Source organism: Dasypus novemcinctus, chromosome 5 (genome assembly GCF_030445035.2).
Source record: "Dasypus novemcinctus isolate mDasNov1 chromosome 5, mDasNov1.1.hap2, whole genome shotgun sequence".
In the NCBI taxonomy this organism is placed as follows: domain Eukaryota; kingdom Metazoa; phylum Chordata; class Mammalia; order Cingulata; family Dasypodidae; genus Dasypus; species Dasypus novemcinctus.
Window position 1 is genome coordinate 66,584,238 of NC_080677.1, and position 21,094 is coordinate 66,605,331.

The 21,094-nt window shown below is 40.9% G+C and overlaps 1 protein-coding gene across 1 annotated transcript in view; it reads left to right on the forward strand.

The window, feature by feature from the left end:
• Nucleotides 1-13,608: 13,608 nt before the first annotated feature.
• Nucleotides 13,609-21,094, forward strand: part of ELAPOR2 (endosome-lysosome associated apoptosis and autophagy regulator family member 2) — a 211,565-nt gene continuing 204,079 nt past the window's right edge. Inside the window, exon 1 of the mRNA XM_004478108.5 lies at nucleotides 13,609-13,910. Within this exon, the coding sequence (XP_004478165.2) occupies nucleotides 13,722-13,910 (189 nt within the window). The 5' untranslated portion in view covers nucleotides 13,609-13,721. The remainder of the gene's footprint in view (nucleotides 13,911-21,094) is intronic.

Genomic DNA, 21,094 nt, shown 5'->3' on the forward strand with positions numbered 1-21,094 from the left:
ACATAAATAATAAGTATCTAGTAAAAGTTATGAACTTACAAATAAAGCATGCATAACATCATACAGGGGCCCCATACATCAACCCACCACCAATATCTTGCATTATAGTAAGACATTTGTTACAAATTATGAAAGAATATTGCCAAAAATCTTACCATTAACTATAGTCCTTATCGTACATTTCCCCCCAACTTACACTATTATTATATTTTAAATATATTTTTATGATGGAAGTTGTAAACTTACAAAACAATCATGCACATGTGCAGAATTCCCATACAACACCCCTCCATCAACATCCCACACTTTGGTGGAACACTTGTTACAGATTATGAGATAATCTTATCATATTATGACAAGATCCATAGCATACATTTGGCACACATTTTCTGTTCCCCACCATTATCAACACAGTACATCTTTGGCATACATGCACGAATATTACATTATTACTGTTAACCACAGACCATGGATCACTTCAGTTGTGTTTTTCACATGCTTCTCCACATTTCCACCACCCTGTAACAGTGATATACATCTTTAGGTCACAAAGGACACTCTTGTATTGGTACCACAGACTTGTAAAAAAATCACGTGTCCCTAAACTTGAGGGTCTGTTTCTGAACCATTAATTCAGTTCCATTGTTCTGTATGTCTGTCTTTATGCCAGTACCATGCTGTCTTCTTTTTCAGACTATAGCACACCCTTTAGTATTTCCTACAAATCCAGTCTCTTGGTTACAAACTCTCTCAGTTTCTGTTTTTTCTGTGAATATTCTAAACTTGCCCTCATTTTTTAAAGACAATCTTGCCAGATATAAGATTCTTGGTTGGCAGTTTTTCTCTTGTAATATCTTTAATATATCATACCACTGTCTTCTTACCTCCATGGTTTCTTATGCTAAATCAGCATTTAATCTTATTGGGTATCCCTTATATGTTATGAATTGCTTTTCTCTTGCTGCTCTCAGAATTCTCTCTTTGTCTTTGTCTTTTGACATTCTGATTAGTACGTGTCTCAGAGTTGGTCTATTCAGATTTATTCGGATGGGAGTACATTGTGCTTCTTGGATATGGATATCCAAGTCCTTCAATAGGGTTGGGAAATTTTCTACCATTGTTTCTTCAAATATTCCTTCTGCTCCACTTCCCTTCTCTTCTCCTTCTGGGACACCCATGACATGTATGTTTGCACATCTCTGGCTATCATTTAGTTCCCAGAGACCTCATTCAATTCTTTCCATTCTTTTCTCCATCTATTCTTTCATATATTCACTTTCAGAGGCCATTTCTTCAAGTTCACCAATGCTTTCTTCTGCCTCCTCAAATCTGCTATTATATGATTCCAATGTATTTTTCATTTCATTTATTGTGCCTTTCATTCCCATGATCTGCTATTTTTCTATGCATGCTTTCAAATTTTTATTTGTGCTCTTCTAATGTCTCCTTAATCTCTTTAGTCATCGCATTGAATTTATTAAGATTTGTTTGAACATCTTTGATTGGTTGTCTCAAATCTTTGTCATCTGGAGGCTTATCTTGTTCCTTTAACTGGGCCATATCTTCCTGTTTCTTGTATGGATTGTAATTTTTTGTTGGTATCTTGGCATCTGGCTTACTAGATGTATTTATTCTGGGTGCAGTTTCTCTCTTTAGCTTAGGATTTTCTTGCCCTTTCTCTCTTGCTGGTTGTGTAGTAGGAGTCAAGGATGTAGTTGGTGTTGTAAGCTATGGAGGCTCAAGCTGCCCTTATTTCCCCAGGACTGATGAAGCTTTTCCCAACTTTCTCCCTTATTTCCCCAGGACTGATAAAGCTTTTCCCAACTTTCTCCTTTACCAGGGGTAAGGACAGAGCCACAGCCATGTGTATTCAATCCAAGTTGTACAGACCTTGACTGTAGTTGCTCAGACAGAAATGTGTGCCAAATGTGTGATAAAGCTTGAAGCCTCTTTCTTCCCTGTTTAGGGCAGGAATGGAGCTGCAGGTGTGGGCAGCAATCTATGCCATTTGGGTCCAAAATGACTGCAGTTACCCTGGTGGGTTCCTACAATTCAGTCTGTGACTGCTGAATGTACCTGCAGTTATCCAGAGAGGCTGGTGCAGGGTCTACCAGCTTCCTCCCTGCTAGAAATGCCAGCTTTCTCCCTGCTAGAAGCCTGGGCTAGGGCTACAGGTCAATCTGGGTGTAAGAAGCCAGTCTCTACCATCACTGTGATTTTCAGTCAGCCTGGCTTCCCCACAGGCTGGGGTTGGAGTCAAAATGGCAGCTAATGATCTCTTTCTGACTTGGACACTTTCAAACTTTAGATTTTCTTAGGGTTATACTTTAGTCAGTTGAACTTACTAATCAGTAGCTGAAATTGGTGGCCAACCATCTCTTCTTCCCCTGTTTTTGGAAAATGGAACTTCTAGTTTCAGCCACAAAATATTTCCTGGGGTGCCACTAGAGTTGGTTGATCACCATCCTCTGTGGTGTGGCCTGTATTTTCCGGTAGAGGCTGGGGCAGGTTCCTCCAGCTTCCTCTCTGCCAGAGGCAGTGCTGGGATAATGTTAAATCTGATCTGGATGGAAAAAAAGCCATTCCCTACCAGGACTGTAGTTTTCAGTCCTTCTGCTTCCCCTTGTGCCAGGGACAGAGTTAAAATGGTGGCTACAAGCCTCTTTCTAACGTGGACAGGTTCAAACTTTAGCTGTTCTTAGGATTATGCTTTAGCCTGCTGAATTTACTAATCAGTAGCTGAAGCTGGTGCCCAATCATCTCTTCCTCCCCCATTTTGGGGAAGTGGGGCTTCCAATTCCAGCTGTAGAATAGTCCTGAGGTGGCTTGTGCCTCCAGTGGAGGATGGGCACTGGCCTCCAGGTCACAGAGAGCTCTACTTATGAATCTTCTCTGCAGATGGGCAGTCTCCTTCCATTCTTTCAAGGATGTTTCAGGGTGTCTTCTGGTCTCCTGGAGCCCCCAAACAGGTGCTTTAGATATTTCTGGGTGATTACTAACTGCCTTGCAGCATGAACTGACTCTGGGATTCCTTACTCTCCCACCCCATATTGCTGTTTGTCCTGGGATGACGTTTATTTTCAAAAGAAGAAGTTGTTCTCATTCTGTTAGTCATGTTGTTAGGTCTTACTCAGAGGACAAAAATATTACTATAACTTTACTCATATAAATTTCAAATGTATTAAAGAATAAAAATACATAAAAAGGAAAAAATAACAAGATGAAAAGATATAGTCATTTATATGATCTCACAGAGTTTTGGGCCCTTCTGAGCATAAAACAAAGGATGAATCTATGAAAAGATGAATGGTAGTGGTTTGGGAATAGACGGGGGTGAGGGGGTACAGCATTATGAGGGGGTCAATGGTGTTGGAATGTGAGTGTCATTGGGAAGTGGGGGTGGGTTGGAAAATCCATGGAACTTGGAGGAGGACTGGATAAAAGAACATATGAATGTGTGGCTTGGTGAACTCTGGGGAAGCTGAGGAATATTGTGGAGAATACAATGGTGGGAGTGTTCTTTTGGCAACTATGGCAGGGGAGGGTCACTGGTGCAAGGGTTCAGTGGTGGGGGAAGTGTGGGGAGGGGTTCATCTGGTCCATGCTGCTATGGAAAATGAATGCATTTATATTGTCATAAGGTGTTTCCTTGGTAGGTGGAGACACACAATAACAAGCAAAATATTAAACTCCCATCCTGGAAGTCTTGCTACTATCTCAAATAGAGGGGCTAAAATCTCTGGAATATATAGGTAGTGTCTAATAAAAGAAAACAGATATGCCAAGCCTTAGACATTAAAGGTTGTATTTATGAACCTTATTCTTGTAAAAGTGAAATTTAGACTAATAACAAATAATGACTAAGAGTTACCTCATGAAAACCTGTTACTCAAATGTGGCCTCTCTCTAAGCCAAACTCAGCAAATAAACTCACTTCCTTCTCCTTGATGTGGGGCATAACTCCCAGGGATGAGCCTGCCTGGCACTGTGGGATTACTACCAAGCACTAACTAGTGATGCATTTGGAAAAAGACTTTGATTAAAAGGGGGAAACATCAAATACAAAAGAGTTTTTCTGGCTAAGAGATTTCAAAGTGAGTTGGGAGGTCATTTCAGAGGTTATGCTTATCCTTGTCTTAGACAGATTCCACTAACTGTCACAGTAAACAAAACCTCACATGGGTAGCTCTTGAGGGCTCTAGAAACACCTGGACACTATAGGAAAGGCACACAGCCTCATGAAATTAGCATCCTATCAATGGGTCTCACCCTGGAATATATGTTAATCTGTTTCCCCAATATAATAGAGTTAGACTCATTTGTAATTTCCCTAGTCATGATTCTTCTACCTCTTTTATTTGAACCTATAATCAGCACTATACCCATTAAATATATGTCCTGGAGACTTAAATCTTTAGCCATTTGAGCCCTGAATCTCAGCAGAATTGTGGCCAATACCCATTCTCCAGTTCATCAAACTTTCCCAGGACAACTCCCACCCCCAAAAGACAGAGAGTGCCTACAACTGCAAGCAAAACAGTTCCTTCCATCTGCCCCATAAAATCTAAGCACCCTCTCAAACTAAAGGAGAGAGGGCATCACCATCCCCAAATCCTCAAGGTTGAGGAGTGAACAAACATAAGGGGGGAACACAACAATGGACAAAAGTAGACTTATTAATATTGTAGTAATGGAAGAACTTGCAAAATTGATATAAAGACCATGGTTACCAGAAGGTCTTGGGGGGGGGGGGGCGGGCAGAGGAGAGAAGAATAGGTGGAGCATGGGGCATTTTTAGGACATTGTAATTGTTCTCCATGATATTGCAATGGTAGATACAGTCTACTGTATATTTTGTCAAAACCTATATAATTGCTTATAAATCACTAAAAAAAGATGGAATTTAAAAGAGAAAAAGCCAAAGAGAAATGGCCAGGAGAAAATTTACACACTCTAACAACAGAATGGAGTATACAAATAATTATTAACTATATATGAAAAATTATTCAAGCTCACTGTAAGAATAAATTTCAAAACTACTAATAATTTGCATTTTTTTGGTCTCCTACCAAATGGCAAATATCTGAATAATTATAATCTAGGTGGTGTAAAATAAATATCCATAAAGTGCTGGTAAAAAATTTATATTAAAAATTTTGGAGAGAATTTGTGTACTGTTTATCCAAAATTTTTAAAAAATGCACATATTATTTGATCCAAAGATTTCTATTCCGAAAGATATCATAGAAAGTTAAAAAGAGATGTACACAGGGGGGACAAGCTCCTTAGCTGAGTAAGGAGCTCCAAGAGTCAGGTCATCCTACAGTGCATTTAGTAATACCCAGAGCTATCTAAAGCAACTGTTTGGGAACCCAGGAGACCAAAAGGGCATCCTGCAACATCCTTGAAAGAATGGTAAGAGGAGAATGCCTATCCACAGTGAAGATTCATGAGTAAAGCATTCCATGCAGTGGAGCGCTGGTGCCCATTCTCTACTGGCAATGCAAGTCACCTTGAGAGCTATCCTGTGGCCGGAGTTGGAAGCTCCATTTCCAAAAACGGGGGAGGAAGAGACAGTTGGTCACCAACTCCAGCTACTGATCAGTAAATTCAGCTGGGTAAAGTATAATCTTAAGAACAATTATAGTTTGGCCAAGTCAGAAATAGGCTGGTGGCCACCATTTTAACTCTGCCCTTGGCTTGAGGGGATATAGGGATGACTGAAAATCACAGTGATAGTAGGGACAGGCTTTTTTCCACCCAGGTCAGACTGCAGACCTAGCTTAGGCGCCAACCCCCATCTCCAGCAGGGAGAAGCTAGTGGGACCTGCACCAGCCTCTCCAGGTAACTGCAAGCGCTTTCAGCTGGCACAGACTGAATAGTTGGACACCTGGGCCTCCAACCCTGCACCCCAATAGGATAGGAGAGGACCTGTGTTTCCTAGGCCACTCTGGGAAACTGCAGATGCTTTTGGTCCACACAAACTGGTTTGTTGAGCACTTCTGATTCCATCTCCACCATCCCACCCCCATAGAATGGGAGGGGACTGGTGTTTCTTCAGCTTCTCTGGGCAACTGCAGACAATTTTGGCCCATACGGACTGGATACTTGGATACCTATAGTGCCATCCAGGCCCCCCAATAGGATAGGAGGGGGCTGGTGTTTCCTCAGCCTATCTGGGTAACTGCAGGTGCTTTTGTCCTGCACCAACTTGACTGTTAAATGCCTGTGGGTCCACCCCTACCCATGATAGGATGGGGGGAGGGCAATGTTTCCTCAACCTTTCTGGGTAATTGCAGGTGCTTTTTGCCCACACAGACTGAATAGTCAGATTCTGTTAGCTCCATCCCTGACCCCAAGTATGATGGGGCAGGGAGCTGTGTTCCTCAGACTTTCTGGGTAATGACAGGCACTTTTGGACTGGATGAACTAGACTGGTGGATACTTGTGGATCTACCCCCACCTCTCAATAGGATAGGAGTGGGCTGGTGTTTCCTCAGCCTCTTAGGGCAATGGCAGGCACTTCTGGCCTACAGGACTGAACTGTTGCATTCCTGTGGTTCCAAAACCACTCCCTAAAGGGCAGATGGGACAGTAATCTCTCAGCCTCTCGGGGCAACTCCATGTGCATTCGGCCAACACAGATTAGATTGTCGGGCTTTCAAGAGAGTCCATCCCTGACCCTGACTTGGAGTTGGGGGCAGCAACAACATCAGTCTCCCTGGACAATGCAGTCATTTTGGACCCACACTACATAGATGGTTGCCCACACCTGCAGCTCCATCCCCACCCCAATCAGGTGAGGAAGGGGTGTAGCTTCTTCCATCTCTCTGGGCAAATACAGATGGCCTTGACCTGCACAACTTGGATTATTACACATGGCTGTAGCTCTGTCCCTACCCCTGGCAGAAGAGAAAGGTGGGAGAAAATTCACTGGTCCCTCAGGCAATGCAGGCAGTTTTGCCTCCACACCTTACAACATCAACTACATCCTTGGCTCCTACTACACAGCCAGCAAGGGAGCAAGGGCAAGAAAGCCCAAACTAAAGAATGAAACTATACCCAGAATAAATACATCTAGTATGCCAGATGCCAAGACTCCAATAAAAAATTACAATCCATGGCAATAAACAGGAACCTATAGCTCAGTCAAAGGAACAAGATAAGCCTCGAGACGACATAAAGAAGTTGAGACAACTAATGATAGATGTTCAAACAAATTTCCTTAATAAATTCAATTAGATGGCTAAAGAGATTAAGGATATTAAGAAGACACTGGGTGAGCACAAAGAAGAATTTGAAAGCATACATAGAAAAATAGCAGACCCTATGGGAATGAAAGGCACAATAAATGAAGTAAAAAAATACACTGGAGGCATATAACAGCAGATTTGAGGAGGCAGAAGGATCAATGAGCTTGAAGACATCCTTTCTGAAAGCAAATATACAAAAGAACAGATGAAGAAAAGAATGGAAAAAATTGAACAGGCTCTCAGGGAAATAAATGACAGTAAGAGATGTGCAAATATACATGTCATGGGTACCCCAGGAGGACAAGAGAAGAGAAAAGGGGCAAAAGAAATATTTGAAGAAATAATTGTAGAAAATTTCCCAACCCTATTGAAGGATATAGATAACCATGTCCAGGAAGCAGAACATAGTCCCTCTGATTGGTCCAACTCCAGGACGCATCTACTTAGAATATTAACTAATAGCGATGCATAACACATAAAGGATACCCAATAAGATTAAGCACCGATTTCTCATCAGAAAACATGGAGGCAAGAAGGCAATGGTATGATATATTTAAGATATTACAGGAGAAAATTGCCAGCCAAGAATCTTATATCTGGAAAGACTGTGGGCAGGTTTAGAATATTCACAGATAAAAAGAAACTTAGAGAGTTTATAACGAGGAGACCAGATTTGTAGGAAATGCTAAAGAGAGTGCCACAGATTGAAAAGAAAAGAAGGGGAGAGAGAGGTTTGGATGAGTGTCTAGAAATGAACATTCTATCAGTAAAAGTAACTAAGAGTGTAAAAAGAGTGGCAAAAATAAAATATGACAGATAAAACCCAAACATCAAAATGGGTGAAATAAGAACTGCCTTTACAGTTTTAACATTGAATGTTAATGGATTAAACTCCCCAATCAAAAGACACAGATTGGCATAATGGATAAGAAAATATGAACCATCTGTAAGCTGTTTATGAAAGATGCATCTTAGACCAGGGGTTCTTAAATTTTTTTGTTCCAGCAGGATATATTCTTTTCAAGTGCTCATGGATCTTTCTCCAGGATAGACCATATTTTGAGTCACAAATCAGATGTCAATGCATTCAACAAGATTGAAATTATGCAGAGCACTTTCTCTGGACATAATGGAATAAGTTGGAAATCAACAAGAGGCAGAAAAAGGGAAAATTCACAAATATATGGAAATTAAACACACTCAATTAATCTGTGGGTCAAAGAAGAAATCAAAAAGTATCTTGAGATAAAAGAAAATGCAAACATAACATATCAGAACCTGTGGGATGCATCAAAGAAAGTGCTGAGAGGGAAATTTATAGTCTGCAATGCTTACATTAAAAAAGAAGAAAGAGCTAAAATCAGTGACCTAACTACACAGCTGGAGGAAATAGAAAAAGAACAGCGAACTATTTCCAAAGCAGGTAAAAGGAATGAAATAACAAAGATCAGAGCAGAAATAAATGAAATTGAGAACAAACAAACAATAGAAAGAATTAACAAAACTATAAGTTGGTTCTTTGAGAAGATTAACAAAATTGACAAACCTTAACTAGATTGACAAAGAAAAAAGGAGAGAAGCTATAAATACAGAAAATAAAAAATGACAATGGGGACATTACTCATGGCTCCACAAAAATAAGTGGTCATAAGAGAATGCTATGAATAATGTAAGCCAACAAATTAGACAATGTAGATGAAATGGAAAAATTCCTAGGAAAGTACAAAAAACCTACACTCATCCTTAGAGAAATAGAAGACCTTGATAAACCAATCTCACTAAAGAGATTGAAAAAGCCATCAAACAACTACCCAAAATGAAAAGCCCAAGACAAGATGGTTTCACTGGTGAGTTCTACCAAGCATTCAAAGAAGATTTAATATCAGTCTTATTCAAGCTCTTCCAGAAAATTGAACAAGAAGGAACACTACCAAACTTAGTCTATAAAGCCAATATCATTCTAATACCAAAGCCAGATAAAGATATTACGGAAAAAGAAAATTACAGACCTATTTCCCTAATGAGTATGGATGAAAAATCCTCAAAAAATACTTACTAATTGAACCCAATAACACATTAAAAGAATTATTCATCATGATAAGTTGGTTTTATAATAGGCATGCAAGGGTAGTTCAACATAAGAAAAATCAATCAGCATAATACACCACATTAATAAATCAAAGAAGAGAAATCACCTGATCCTACCAATTGACACAGAAAGGGCATTTGAGAAAAATATAACATCCTTTCATGATGAAAATATTACAAGAGTTAGAAACTGAAGGAAACTTTCTCAACATAATAAAGGCCATATACAAAAAACCAACAGCTAGCATTTTACTCAATGGCAAAAGATAAAAGCTTTCCCGTTGAGCAGGAACAAGACAAGGATGCCTACTATCATCACTGTTTTTCAATATACTGCTAGAGGTTCTAGCTAGAGCAACCAGGCAAGAAAAAGAAATAAAAGGCATTCAAATCAGAAAGGAAGAAGTAAAACTTTTCTATTTGTTGATGATATGATCCTATGCCTAGAAAGTCCTGAAAAATCTACACCAAAGCTGCTAGAGCCAGTGAACGATTTCAGTAATTTCAGTAGAGGGTCAAGATACAAACACTATATGCATAAATCAGTAGTGTGTCTATACACTTGTAATGTGTAATCTGAGGAGGAAAGCAGGAAAATTTCCATTTACAATAATGACTAAAATAATCAAATATTTAGGAGTAAACTTAACCAATGAGGTAAAGCACTTGTATTCAGAAAACTACAATACATTGCTAAGAAATTTAAAAAGATCTAAATAATTAGAAGAACATTCCATACTCATGGATTGGAAGTCTAAATATCATTAAAATATTAATTTTACCCAAACTAATATACAGATTCAATTTAATCCAAATAAAAGTACTACTAGCATTTTAAAACAAATGGAAAACACAATTATCAAATTTATTTGGAAGGGTAATGGGCCCTGAATAGTCAGAAGTGTCTTAGGGAAAGTGAAATTGGAAGACTTTCAGTTCAGGACTTTAAATCATATTACCTAGCTATAGTGATGAAAACAGCATGATACTGGAATGAAGATAGACACATAGACCAATGGAGCCAAATTGATGGTTCAGAAACAGCCCCTCACATCTATGGTCAAGTGATTTTTGACAAGCCTCTCAAACCCACCCAGCTGGTTAAGAACAGTCTATGCAACAAATCATGGTGGGAAAACTGGATATCCACAGCCAAAAGATAGAAGGAAAACCCTATCTCACTCCTTATACAAAAATTATCCCAAAATGGGTCAAAGACCTAAATATAAAAGTTGGAACCATAAAGGTCCTAGAAGAAAATTTAGGAAAATATCTTCAAATCCCAGTGGTAGGTGGTTCTTAAACTTTGTACCGAAAGCATGAATAATGAAAGAAAACATGGATAAATGGGATCTCCTCAAACTTAAATACTGTTGTGATTCAAAGGACTTCATCAAGGTGAAAAGGTAGCCCACTCAAAGGCAGAAAATATTTGGAAACCACTTATCTGATAAGGGTTTGATTTCCATTCTATATAAAGAGATCATACAACTCCACAGTAAAAGAGCAAGCAATCCACTTGGGAAAAAGACTTAAATAGACATTTCTTCAAAGAGGAAATACAAATGGCTAAAAAGAACAAGAAAAAATATTCAATATCATTAGCTATTAGGGAAATGCAAATCAAAATGACAATAACATATCATCTCACATTGAATAGAATGGCATTATTTAAAAAACAGAAAACAATAAGTGCTGGAGAAGATGTGGAGAAATAGGAACACTCCTTCACTGTTGGTGGGATTGTAAAATGGTGCAGCCACTGTGGAAGACAGTTTGGTGTTTCCTTAGGAAGCTAAATATAGAGCTGCCATATGATCCAGCAATTCCTCTATAAGGAATATATCCAGAAGAACTGAAAACTGTGATATGAACAAACTTCTACATACCAATGTTCAAAGCAGCATTGTTTACAATTGACAGAAAGATGGAAACAACCCAAGTGTCCATCAACCAATGAATGGATACACAGAATGTGGTGTATACATATGATGGAATACTATGCTACAGTAAAAAGCAATGGAATTAGGACACATATGATAACATGGATGAATCTTGAAGACATTATGCTAAATGAAATAAGCCAGACACAAAAGGACAAATATTGCATGGTCTCCCTCATATGAACTAAATATGAAGAATACTCACATGGAGATACACCCTAGAGTATAAGTTATTAGGAGAAAAGATGAGGGCTGCGAAGGAGTACTGATGCTTAAGGCATGTAGAAATTTTAATTAACTTGACTGTAAATGTGTAGAAATGGATAGAGTTGATGGTAACACATTATAGTGAGTAGCACCTAGTTTATAAATGGGATTGTGGCTGAAAGGGTAGTGTAGGGATGAAAATGTCATTTGAATTGACATTTTCAGCCCTAGGGACTGAATAACACAGTGAACCCAGAAGTGGATAAGAATTGTGGTTAATAGTACAAATGCAGGAAAGGCCTTTTATTAACTAGAATGGATGTTCATCACTATTGCAATGTGGTGGGAATGTGGAGAAGCATGAGGAAAATACAATTAATGTAACCTAGGCCTATAGTTAACAGCAAGACTGTAATATTCTTCCATCAGTGAGAAAGATGTACTGCGTTAATAATAGGGGGAATGGAAAAAATATGCTAAATGTATGCTATGAACCATAGTTCGTGGTAATAGTCTGATATTATCTCATAATCTGTAACAAATGTTCCACAATAGTGTGGTGTGTTGGTGAAAGGTGTATGGGAATTCTACACATGTGCATGATTGTTTTGTAAGTTCACAACTTCTGTAATAAAAATAAATTTTAAAAAGTGAGACATGTACACACATTATGTTCCAGGGACATTCATTCTAGAATTATCTATAACATCGAAAAATTGAGAAACAATGTCTAATATCTAATAGTAAATTACATATATCCAAAGAGTAAAAGATATTACAATTATTAAAGTTGTGTCATCAGTGACTGTTTAATGACCTCAGAAAATACTCATGTTAAGAAAAAAAATGAAAGCAGGATACAAAGTATTATTCCTGTTTTGCTATACACACATAGTTAAAAGACTAGGAAGGAAATTCCTCAAAATGTTAACATGGCTATCATTGTCATTTCTGGGTGGTGGGATCCCCGGTGATTTTTATATTCTTCCTGTCACACCAATAATTTCCAAAATGTCTGCAAGGAGCATGCATTACTGTTATAACCAGAACACACACGTGTGTATTTTGTATATATGTTGAGAGAGAGGGAGAGAGATCATAAAAGGCTCACAGTTCATGTGCAAACATTTATTTAAAGGACACTATAGGCAGTGCCACAGATACATTCAGGTCAACTTATTTTATATCTTCCAGGTAGATTTCTCTAGGCACTCAATTAGAAATTAGTGTGTTCCTATTGACCAATAGGAGAACACAGAATTTGAGACCAAGAATGGACCCTTGATATCCCTAACCCCGAAGAAGGCATCAAATCTACCTTGGTCACCACTTGGTCCCCAACACCTACTTTAGTATATGCGAATGAAAGGAAAAAAAAAAAAGACCATATCAGTCATTTTAAAGAGGCGGAAACTGCTTCCCACAGAAACAAGAGTTTACTTGCCCAAGGTTACACATCCCCTTGAAATAAGATGAACAGCAGCAATAATTACTGTTACTACTACTACCAACACCTACTGCGTGCCAGGAGCTCTTCTAAGTGCTTATTGGGTTATCAACTCATTTAATATTTACAACCCGATGGAAGTAGGAAATGTTATTATTTTTAGTAAAAGGTGAGAATACTTAATCACAAATTGCATCTCTACCTTAGCCCCCTCTGTTGTCTCCATTTCACGCAAATACTAATCCAGAAATGAGATCTGACGCTAGAACCTGGACCCTTAGGAAGGGATGCTCCTAGCTTGCATCTGTGTGTTTGTGCGTGGTGCGGGATGCCGGGGAAACGGTGTCCGGTGTGTGCTGCGGGTTCAACCCTGGAGCGCCCCTCCTGGTGGGCCGCCCGGCCACGAGGAAAGGGGACATCGCGGAGGGACGCGGCCTAACGCGGCTCCTGACGCGTAGCGAGGCCCCCGCCCGCGGCGCAGCCCCCTGGACGAGCTCGGCTGGGCCTCAGTCCCCACCCGCGCCACCTGCTCCCCGACTCCCCGACTCCCCGTGTCCCCGCCCCGCGTCCCGCCCCCGCGCCGCGCCCGCGGCCCGCGAGCCCTCCCTCCGGCGTGACGGGAGCACCGGCGCCGGCTGCCCGGGCCGCGAGCGCAGCCGAGCTGCGGGCGCGGGGCGGCGAGCGGCGAGCGGAGCGCGCAGCCCCTGCAGCCCCGGAGGCGGCGCCGCGGCCCCACCCGAGGAGGCTGTCTTCCTGCCGCCCGCCGGCCGCAGTGGGCCGAGATGCTGCTCCTCGCCCCGGGGCCGACGCGCGGCAGGGGCCGGGGGCGGCGGGCCGGGGCTCCCCGCGGCGGGCGCTCGGCGCCCTGGAGCTCCGCCTGGATCTGCTGCTGGGCGCTCGCCGGCTGTCAGGCCGCCTGGGCGGGGGACCTGCCGTCCTCCTCCGGCCGCCCGCTTCCTCCTTGCCGGGAGGTGAGCTGCACCTGGTCCTTCACCTGGAGTTGGGCGGGCGGGGGGAGGGCGAGGGCGAGGGCGAGGGCGAGCGTGGTGCCTGTTTATTTCTCGTCGTTGGCCCTCACCTTCTTTCTGCCGTGCAGGATAGGGACTTTGGTTTGTTTCGAGCGGTGAAGTTGCCCGCCCCGGGTGGCCGGCCACGCGAGAATGTGTGGCTTTGCTGTCTCTCGGGTGATGCTTTCTGTTCGCGCGCGTGTGTTTTGGGGGTTCTGGAGGACTTTGCGGCGTCCTCTTTGGAGTGTCAAGCTCGATGTCCTGAGGCTGAGGGAGAAATTTCAGCAAGGGGAGGAGACTGAAGGAAACCCCGACGGTGGGATTAGAAAACCATCTCACCACAGTTTTTCCTGAGAGCTCTTGGTCCAAAGAGCTAGATACTAACCCAAGAGTGTTTCCCGCTACCTGCCCCCAGCTTCCTCCTCACTTTCTCCACTTGCTCTTCTCTACAACTCCTTTCTTTCCACTCCCCTGCACTAGGCTTCCTGGTAAGCCCTGGGAGTTTGCTAAACCAGTGTGTGGTGTCACTTGGTATTCTTGTGGCAATTTGTGAATATGAATTAGGAAGGCAAAAAAAACAGTGTGTACTTAGGGAAGAGGCAGGTTGGTGATCTGGAAAATGAAAAAAGACAGAGTGACTATGTCCCTTTTGGGAGGTGCTTAATCACCTGGCCAAAGCCCTTGCCACGGTGTATTTCTTCGTTTGAGATTAATGTTGGTTTACAGCCAAGAAGGATAAATTATGGATTATGAGTTTTTCTCCTGCTTTCAGGGCAGCAGGACTTTTTGTGCCAAGAATTTACAGGGGATGTCATTGGTACTTGTATTGGGTGTTTATCTTTCCCTTAGTGTTCCAGAAAGTGCATCCTCTTAATGAAAATCAATGAGGGGAAGGAAACAACATTTGTGACCTACTTTGAGTCATTATATTGGAGGGGATTGGAGGAGTAGATGCTGTTTTTAGGAAGATTGCTGTGAGTCAGAGTGATTGGTCATTTTAATTTCTACAGCAAAAATAGATTAGCCAGTATCTCCTCTGGGAAGAAAGGCCAGATTCTGTCCCTTTATGAGTATTGCTTTAACTTTTGAATTTTACCTGGGCTTAAATTATATAGTGTATCGGAGTTCTAAACATCAGCATGGATTTTCATCTTCCTCTCCCGTAGTCCCAGGACAGACTGAAATGAAAGGGAAAAAGACCAAAGGCGTGTGTGTGTGAACACAGCAGTGCTGTAGTTGGGGAAATCAGGGGAGGCACTCAGCAAACAGCTGTGTTTAATTTCAAAGCTTATGAGTATAATTAGTTATTTAATCAGTATTCTCCATTTTTACCCATCATCTGAGAATAATCCATTCCAGGTTTCCACAGAAAGCTGCTTCTTGGCCATCTTCAGATTGAATAGTTGTGACAGGACAAACCTTAAACCATTCCTCTAGCTCCCCCAACCCAAATAGGCAGAGTGTATTTCCTTTCTAAAGTGTGAAAGTCTGAAGTCTCTTGTAGCACTACTTCTTAGAGATGAAGAATTTGCTTGTTGAATGGGCTGAATGAAATGGCTGATGGTCAGGGACGGCAGGGGTGGGGATGATGTTTTGGGTCACAACTACTAGACTGTTCTGTTAAATGAGCACATGTTCTACACATACATGCCTAGAGAGAACAGACTAAGAGTCTGCAACCTAAGATAAAAACATTGAAAGGAGGGAAGATGACATCATCATTGGGGAGATGACAGCAGAAGGTTCAGGATGACTGTGTTCAATTAATCCCAGCTCCTTATTGCATGGGTTTTGGAAATTGCATGTGATTCAATCCCTTGAGTATTAAAGTTTGATTTTTTCCCTCTGAAAATGGGAATAAATAAAATATATAGAAAGATGCTACCGAGCCTGCTGTGTCTAGTTGCATTTTTAGAAGTGGTGATACATAGATCCGTTTCTATTCTTCCTGATGACTGACAAACAGTTGTAAGATGATTGACTGGGCGTTAGAGGTTCCTTTGGAATAGGAGAGGCCAAGTGGCCTCCCCAGGGAATGAATCTGCTCCTTGGCATTGGGTCTAAATAGCCGAACTAATTTATAGAATTGATCATTGTCTCTCTTTGATGTTTTTAAGGGGAAATCTGGAAGGGCAGATATTTCCCAGGCTTTGGGGGTCAAGGCCTGCTTGTGCTTTAGGTTTAGCCCCTTCCTCTGAGAAATAGCTAAGGTACTGTGGGTCAAACGCCTGAGCAGATGCAGACAATGACTATTCTGGGTCTGCTCCTGCTGGTTCTCTTTCTACTCTTCTTTATTAACACGTGAAGAGGTGAACGTCACAAGTAAAGTACAGCACGATGTACAGGGAAGGGGAATGAGAGCAGGTAAAATGAGGGGATCTGAGGCTGGAAACTAAAGCCGACCCTTCATAATGTGAAAGAAAGTTGAAGAGTGTGGTAACATGAAATCCTTAGGTAACCCTTAACCTCATACCCCCAGTTGTTTGAGTTTCACCCTCATTTATCAGGATTTTTATAGAAATAGTCATGTTTAGCTAAGTTTCATAGACCTTTTTTTTTTTTTTAAGGTAGTACCAGGGATGGAACTTGGGACCCTGTATATGGGAAACAAGTGCTCAACCAGTGAGCTATACTGGCTCCCCTACTGGCTTTTATTTTCCTTACCTTGACTTAGAGGAAAGCAATGAGAGAAAAAGGAAGAGAAGTACAGATAATTGACATAGGAGTAGTCTAATTATGGTTGCCTGAGTTTAGAAAGAAGGCCCTTCAGAAAGAAAACTGGGGTATAGGTAAAAGTTTCACTTAGATTTTTGCAGAGGATTGGACTCATAAAATACAGCTTGTTTTGTCAAAATCTTTGGATTATGTAGTCAAAGAAGGGAGACTAATGATTGCTTTGTAATGTTCAGCTGGTGATCACATCAGCAGGGTGGAAGCAGAAGCACAAACAGGAAGGCCACAGTTCTGGAGGACAGAAATAAAAGTAAAGCCAACATGTCAGCAGATGGACAAGGTTGATTTCCATGAATAGGATGTGACTTTGGTAAATGGTGTCTAAATTAAAAAAAGGAAGATTGGACATCAGCACAGAGTTAAATATTCCTCAGGCTTTTGTATGGGGAATTTATAAAGGCTAAGTTAAGTGTTGGATGTGTTTCTTGGCATCAGTTTTTTGCTTGTAAAATGATAGTAATAAAAACTGACCTACTTATCTTTATTGTGAAGATATGATGAAACTAATATAAGTTTAAGAGAAAAATGGATGTAAATATGAGTTGATTATTGCTAGAATACTAAGACCTAGATACTGATTTTTCAGGAAAAGTCTACAGTGAGACTTCAGAGGTTCATTGGATAAGTCTGCCCAAGAATTGGAATGGAATTTTTGACTCATTTAGTAATTGGACTAAATGGGGCAGCCAGAGGAAAAAAAGAAAAGGCCAGTAGATGATTCAGAGTTGGAGTAAGGTATTAAAAGATAGAGTGCATGAGAGTAAAAAGAACAGAACTAAGTGGATTATGTGTGCATTATTTAAATTTGGCAAGTTAAATCACTAAAGAGCTTGATTCTTAGTTCTCTGTTGTAAAATCCTGCATAATGAGAATTTACTGGTTTCTGAATCTTTATTCAATGATGAGTTTTGTTTTTTGGCCCGCAGTTTTTATTCCACAAACATTTATTAAGTTTATATTATGTGCCACATAAAATGTCAGATGGAGTTACAGATAAACTGATATAATCTAATTGGGTAAGGATGAGATAGATATGCAAACAAACAATTGCAATAAGTGATTTGGTGGCATGAGAGAAGAAAGAGGCAGTAAAATCTGCTGGGGAGGATCAGAAAAGGTCTATAGAGGAAGTGGGTGAGCCATAAAAGATGATTGCGAATTTGCCAACCAGAGTAGCATTGAGATGTGAGTGGAGGGAAGAGTTGGATATAGGGTGGGCAGAAGACATTTTAGGTATAAAGTGCAGTTTGGAAAAAGGCAGAAACACAAAACAGCATTGTGTTACAATTTGTTATAATTGGAGTATAGGGTATATTGAGGAGCTTTGTGAGGAATGAGCCTGACAGGCAAGGTAGCATTTGGGGGTGATGAGGAGCAATGGCAACATGGAAAAAAACCAGGAGTAATAAATATGCTTTTGTCTGGCAACAAAATAGAGGCTACATAAAAAGGGTGGAGAATAGAAGGAAGTGAATCCTGTTAGGATGCTATTGTAATAGTCCAGGATGACAACCCCAATTAAGGAATAGGAATAGCCCCAATTAAGGAATAGGAGTGAAGACGGAAAAGAGGGCACCATGTTAGAAGAGAGAATTTTTAGTAAATGAATATGGAAGGGCCATATGAGGGAATGAAAGGGTCTGACTTGATTAGAAGTTGGAACATTTAACCTCCATAAGCGGGAATGTGAGGAAAATGAGATAGTGAGTTTGGTTCTGGAGAGATTGACTTTGAATTGGTCAGTAGGCATGTAGGTAGATAATCAGGCCCTGTGTCCCAAGGGCATGATCAGGGCAGGCAAGAGAGTTTAGGAGTCCCTAGAATAAAAGGATGGCTCACTGCTGAAGTGGATGAGATCATCCAGGTAGTGAAAATAAAGAGGGTCAAAGATAGGACTTGGATTTCACCAACATTCGAGGGAGGCAGGCGTAAAGAACTGAACAAAGAAGATACATCAGTTATTTTAAGTATAGGAGAAATGAAACAGTATGGAGTTATATGAAAAAGGAGAAAAGCCTTTTAAAAATAATGGGGTTGTTCATTGTGGTGTCACTTTTCCAAAGCAATACAAATGAAATGAAGACAAACAAAAGATTAGATTTGTCAATTAGGCCCTTGGTGATCAATGCTAGAATGGTTTCTGTGGAGTGGTGGGATGGGTGGATTATTAACTGAGATTGAGGCAATGGTGATAGAATGTAGAATTTTGTAACACAGACTCCCTAGATTTGGTAAACTCTTGTGTCTTCCACGCTCTAATAAATCAGAAGACTTGTAAGTGGCTGTACCTTCTGCCTCAGATTTTGAAGGGAACAGCTGAGAAATATCCTTTGGGCATGAAGTCTCTGAAGGTCATGGGTTTGAATGGAGATGCCAGGGATAGAAAATTACACTGTCATTGAAGGAGTTGGGACTCAGCTTCTGTTTTCAAGCAGTTAACATAATTAATCTTGCCTGTTATGTCTGTGGAGGTGAATTTTCCATTTCAAGTTCTTACGCTCAGAACCATTTTTCATGTTTTAGGCAAATGTGAGCAAGTATTCACACCATCAATATTTACAATGTAAAACTAAGAGTTGACAGATCTGTGAAGTGTCAAAGGATAGAAATAGCAGAGCACAGTATAGAGTGGCACATTTTTCTACCATAGTGTATTCTTTAACAGTGCCTTGGATCTTATAGTAACTATTGTCAGAAAGCACCCCATCAGATTTTGGTTGCCTTTTTCTTCCCCTTGTAGAGACTAAGAACAATTCTCTTACCCTTTTACATTTCTTAACCTAAATTATATATTTCAGTATTCAATGCATAGTTATTGTATATTTATGTACCAGGTACTGGTAGTAAAATGATGAACTAAACATTTCGTCCCTGCCTACATGGGGCTTTATAATATAGTCAGAGAAGATTCAAAACAAAACCATACATCTTATAATTTCATTATCAGTATGTACTATGATGGAAAATGTTGATGTCCAGTGAGATTGTGTAGTTATCCTAATAACATGTCCTATAGGAAGGGGAGAGATTCCTGAGGAAAGGACAATTAAGCTAAGACCAAAGGGTGAGTAGAAATTTGTTGGGTGATGGACATAGATGGTAGTGATAGAACATCTTAGGCAGAGGAAGAAAGATCCTTTTCTTTTTTTAAGATTTATTTCCCTTCCCTTCCCCGCCCCTTCCCCCCCTACCCCCAGTTGTCTGCTCTCTCTGTCCATTTGCTGTGTGCTCTTCTGTGTCTACTTGTTTTCTTGTCAGCGGCGCCCAGAATCTGTGTCTTGTTTTTTTTTGTTGCATCATCTTGTTGTGTCAGCTCTCCGTGTGTGTGGCACTATTCTTGGGCAGGTTGCACTTTTTTTGCTCTGGGTGGCTCTCCTTATGGGGTGCACTCCTTGGCGCATGGTGCTCCACTACCCGGGGGACACCCCTGCATGGCACGGCACTCCTTGCGTGCATCAGCACTGTGTGTGGGCCAGCTCCACACGGGTCAAGGAGGCCTGGGGTTTGAACCTTGGACCTCCCATGTGGTAGGTGGACGCCCTATCCGTTGGGCCAAATATGCTTCCCAGAAAGATAATTTCTTAACCTTACTGGACTGCTACTGATAAAGGATCCTTTCTCTTCTCTGAATTTCTAGTGCCAGCTTATTGTTTGCTCTCTGGCACACGTATGCTGTCCTATACATGTTTTACACACACAGGACTGTCCTGTGTGGTTGGGTGAGTTGTGTCCCATGCATCCCAGTTGAGGGGGCAGTTAACAGCTAGAATTCATCAGGTGCTCAGTATGTCCAGCTGTCTGCCCTGGCAGAGGTCTGCATCCATCGGGAGGAAGGGGTACCTTTTTCCAGTTCATATGCCCAGAAGAGGCCTCATGTTCTAAATCACACCAAGATGTCATATGCCTTACCAGAGGCTCTGCACACACATACTTAGTTTCTCCCCATGTGTATATGATATGCTTGTTGAGAGCAAGAATTGCATCATTATTCAGTAAACAGTGACTAAATATCTTTTTGTTTAAGGCACCTTGGTGTTTTTAAATTGCATAAGATGTAGGTTCTCTTCTTTGGGAGTACTAATCACTGCCTTAAAAATATAGCAAAGTGGGTGGCTTCTACTTTTTCAGTTATAAAAAAGAATTGATCTTCATAGTGCATTTAATCCTCTCAGGTGTACCAGATTTAAAGATCTGAAATAAAAACCTGGTGATCAGAATATTCAGAAGTTTATTCTCAACTCAGCTGCAGCTCTGGAGTTTAAGATACCATATATTACCCTTATTCAATTCTAAACTTTTGTTGATTCTTTTATTCAGATCAGTGATTCTCAAAGTGTGGCCCTGGGACCAGTAGTGTCAGCATCACCTAGGAACTTGTTGGAAATGCAAGTTCTTGAGCCTCATGCGTTCTGTAG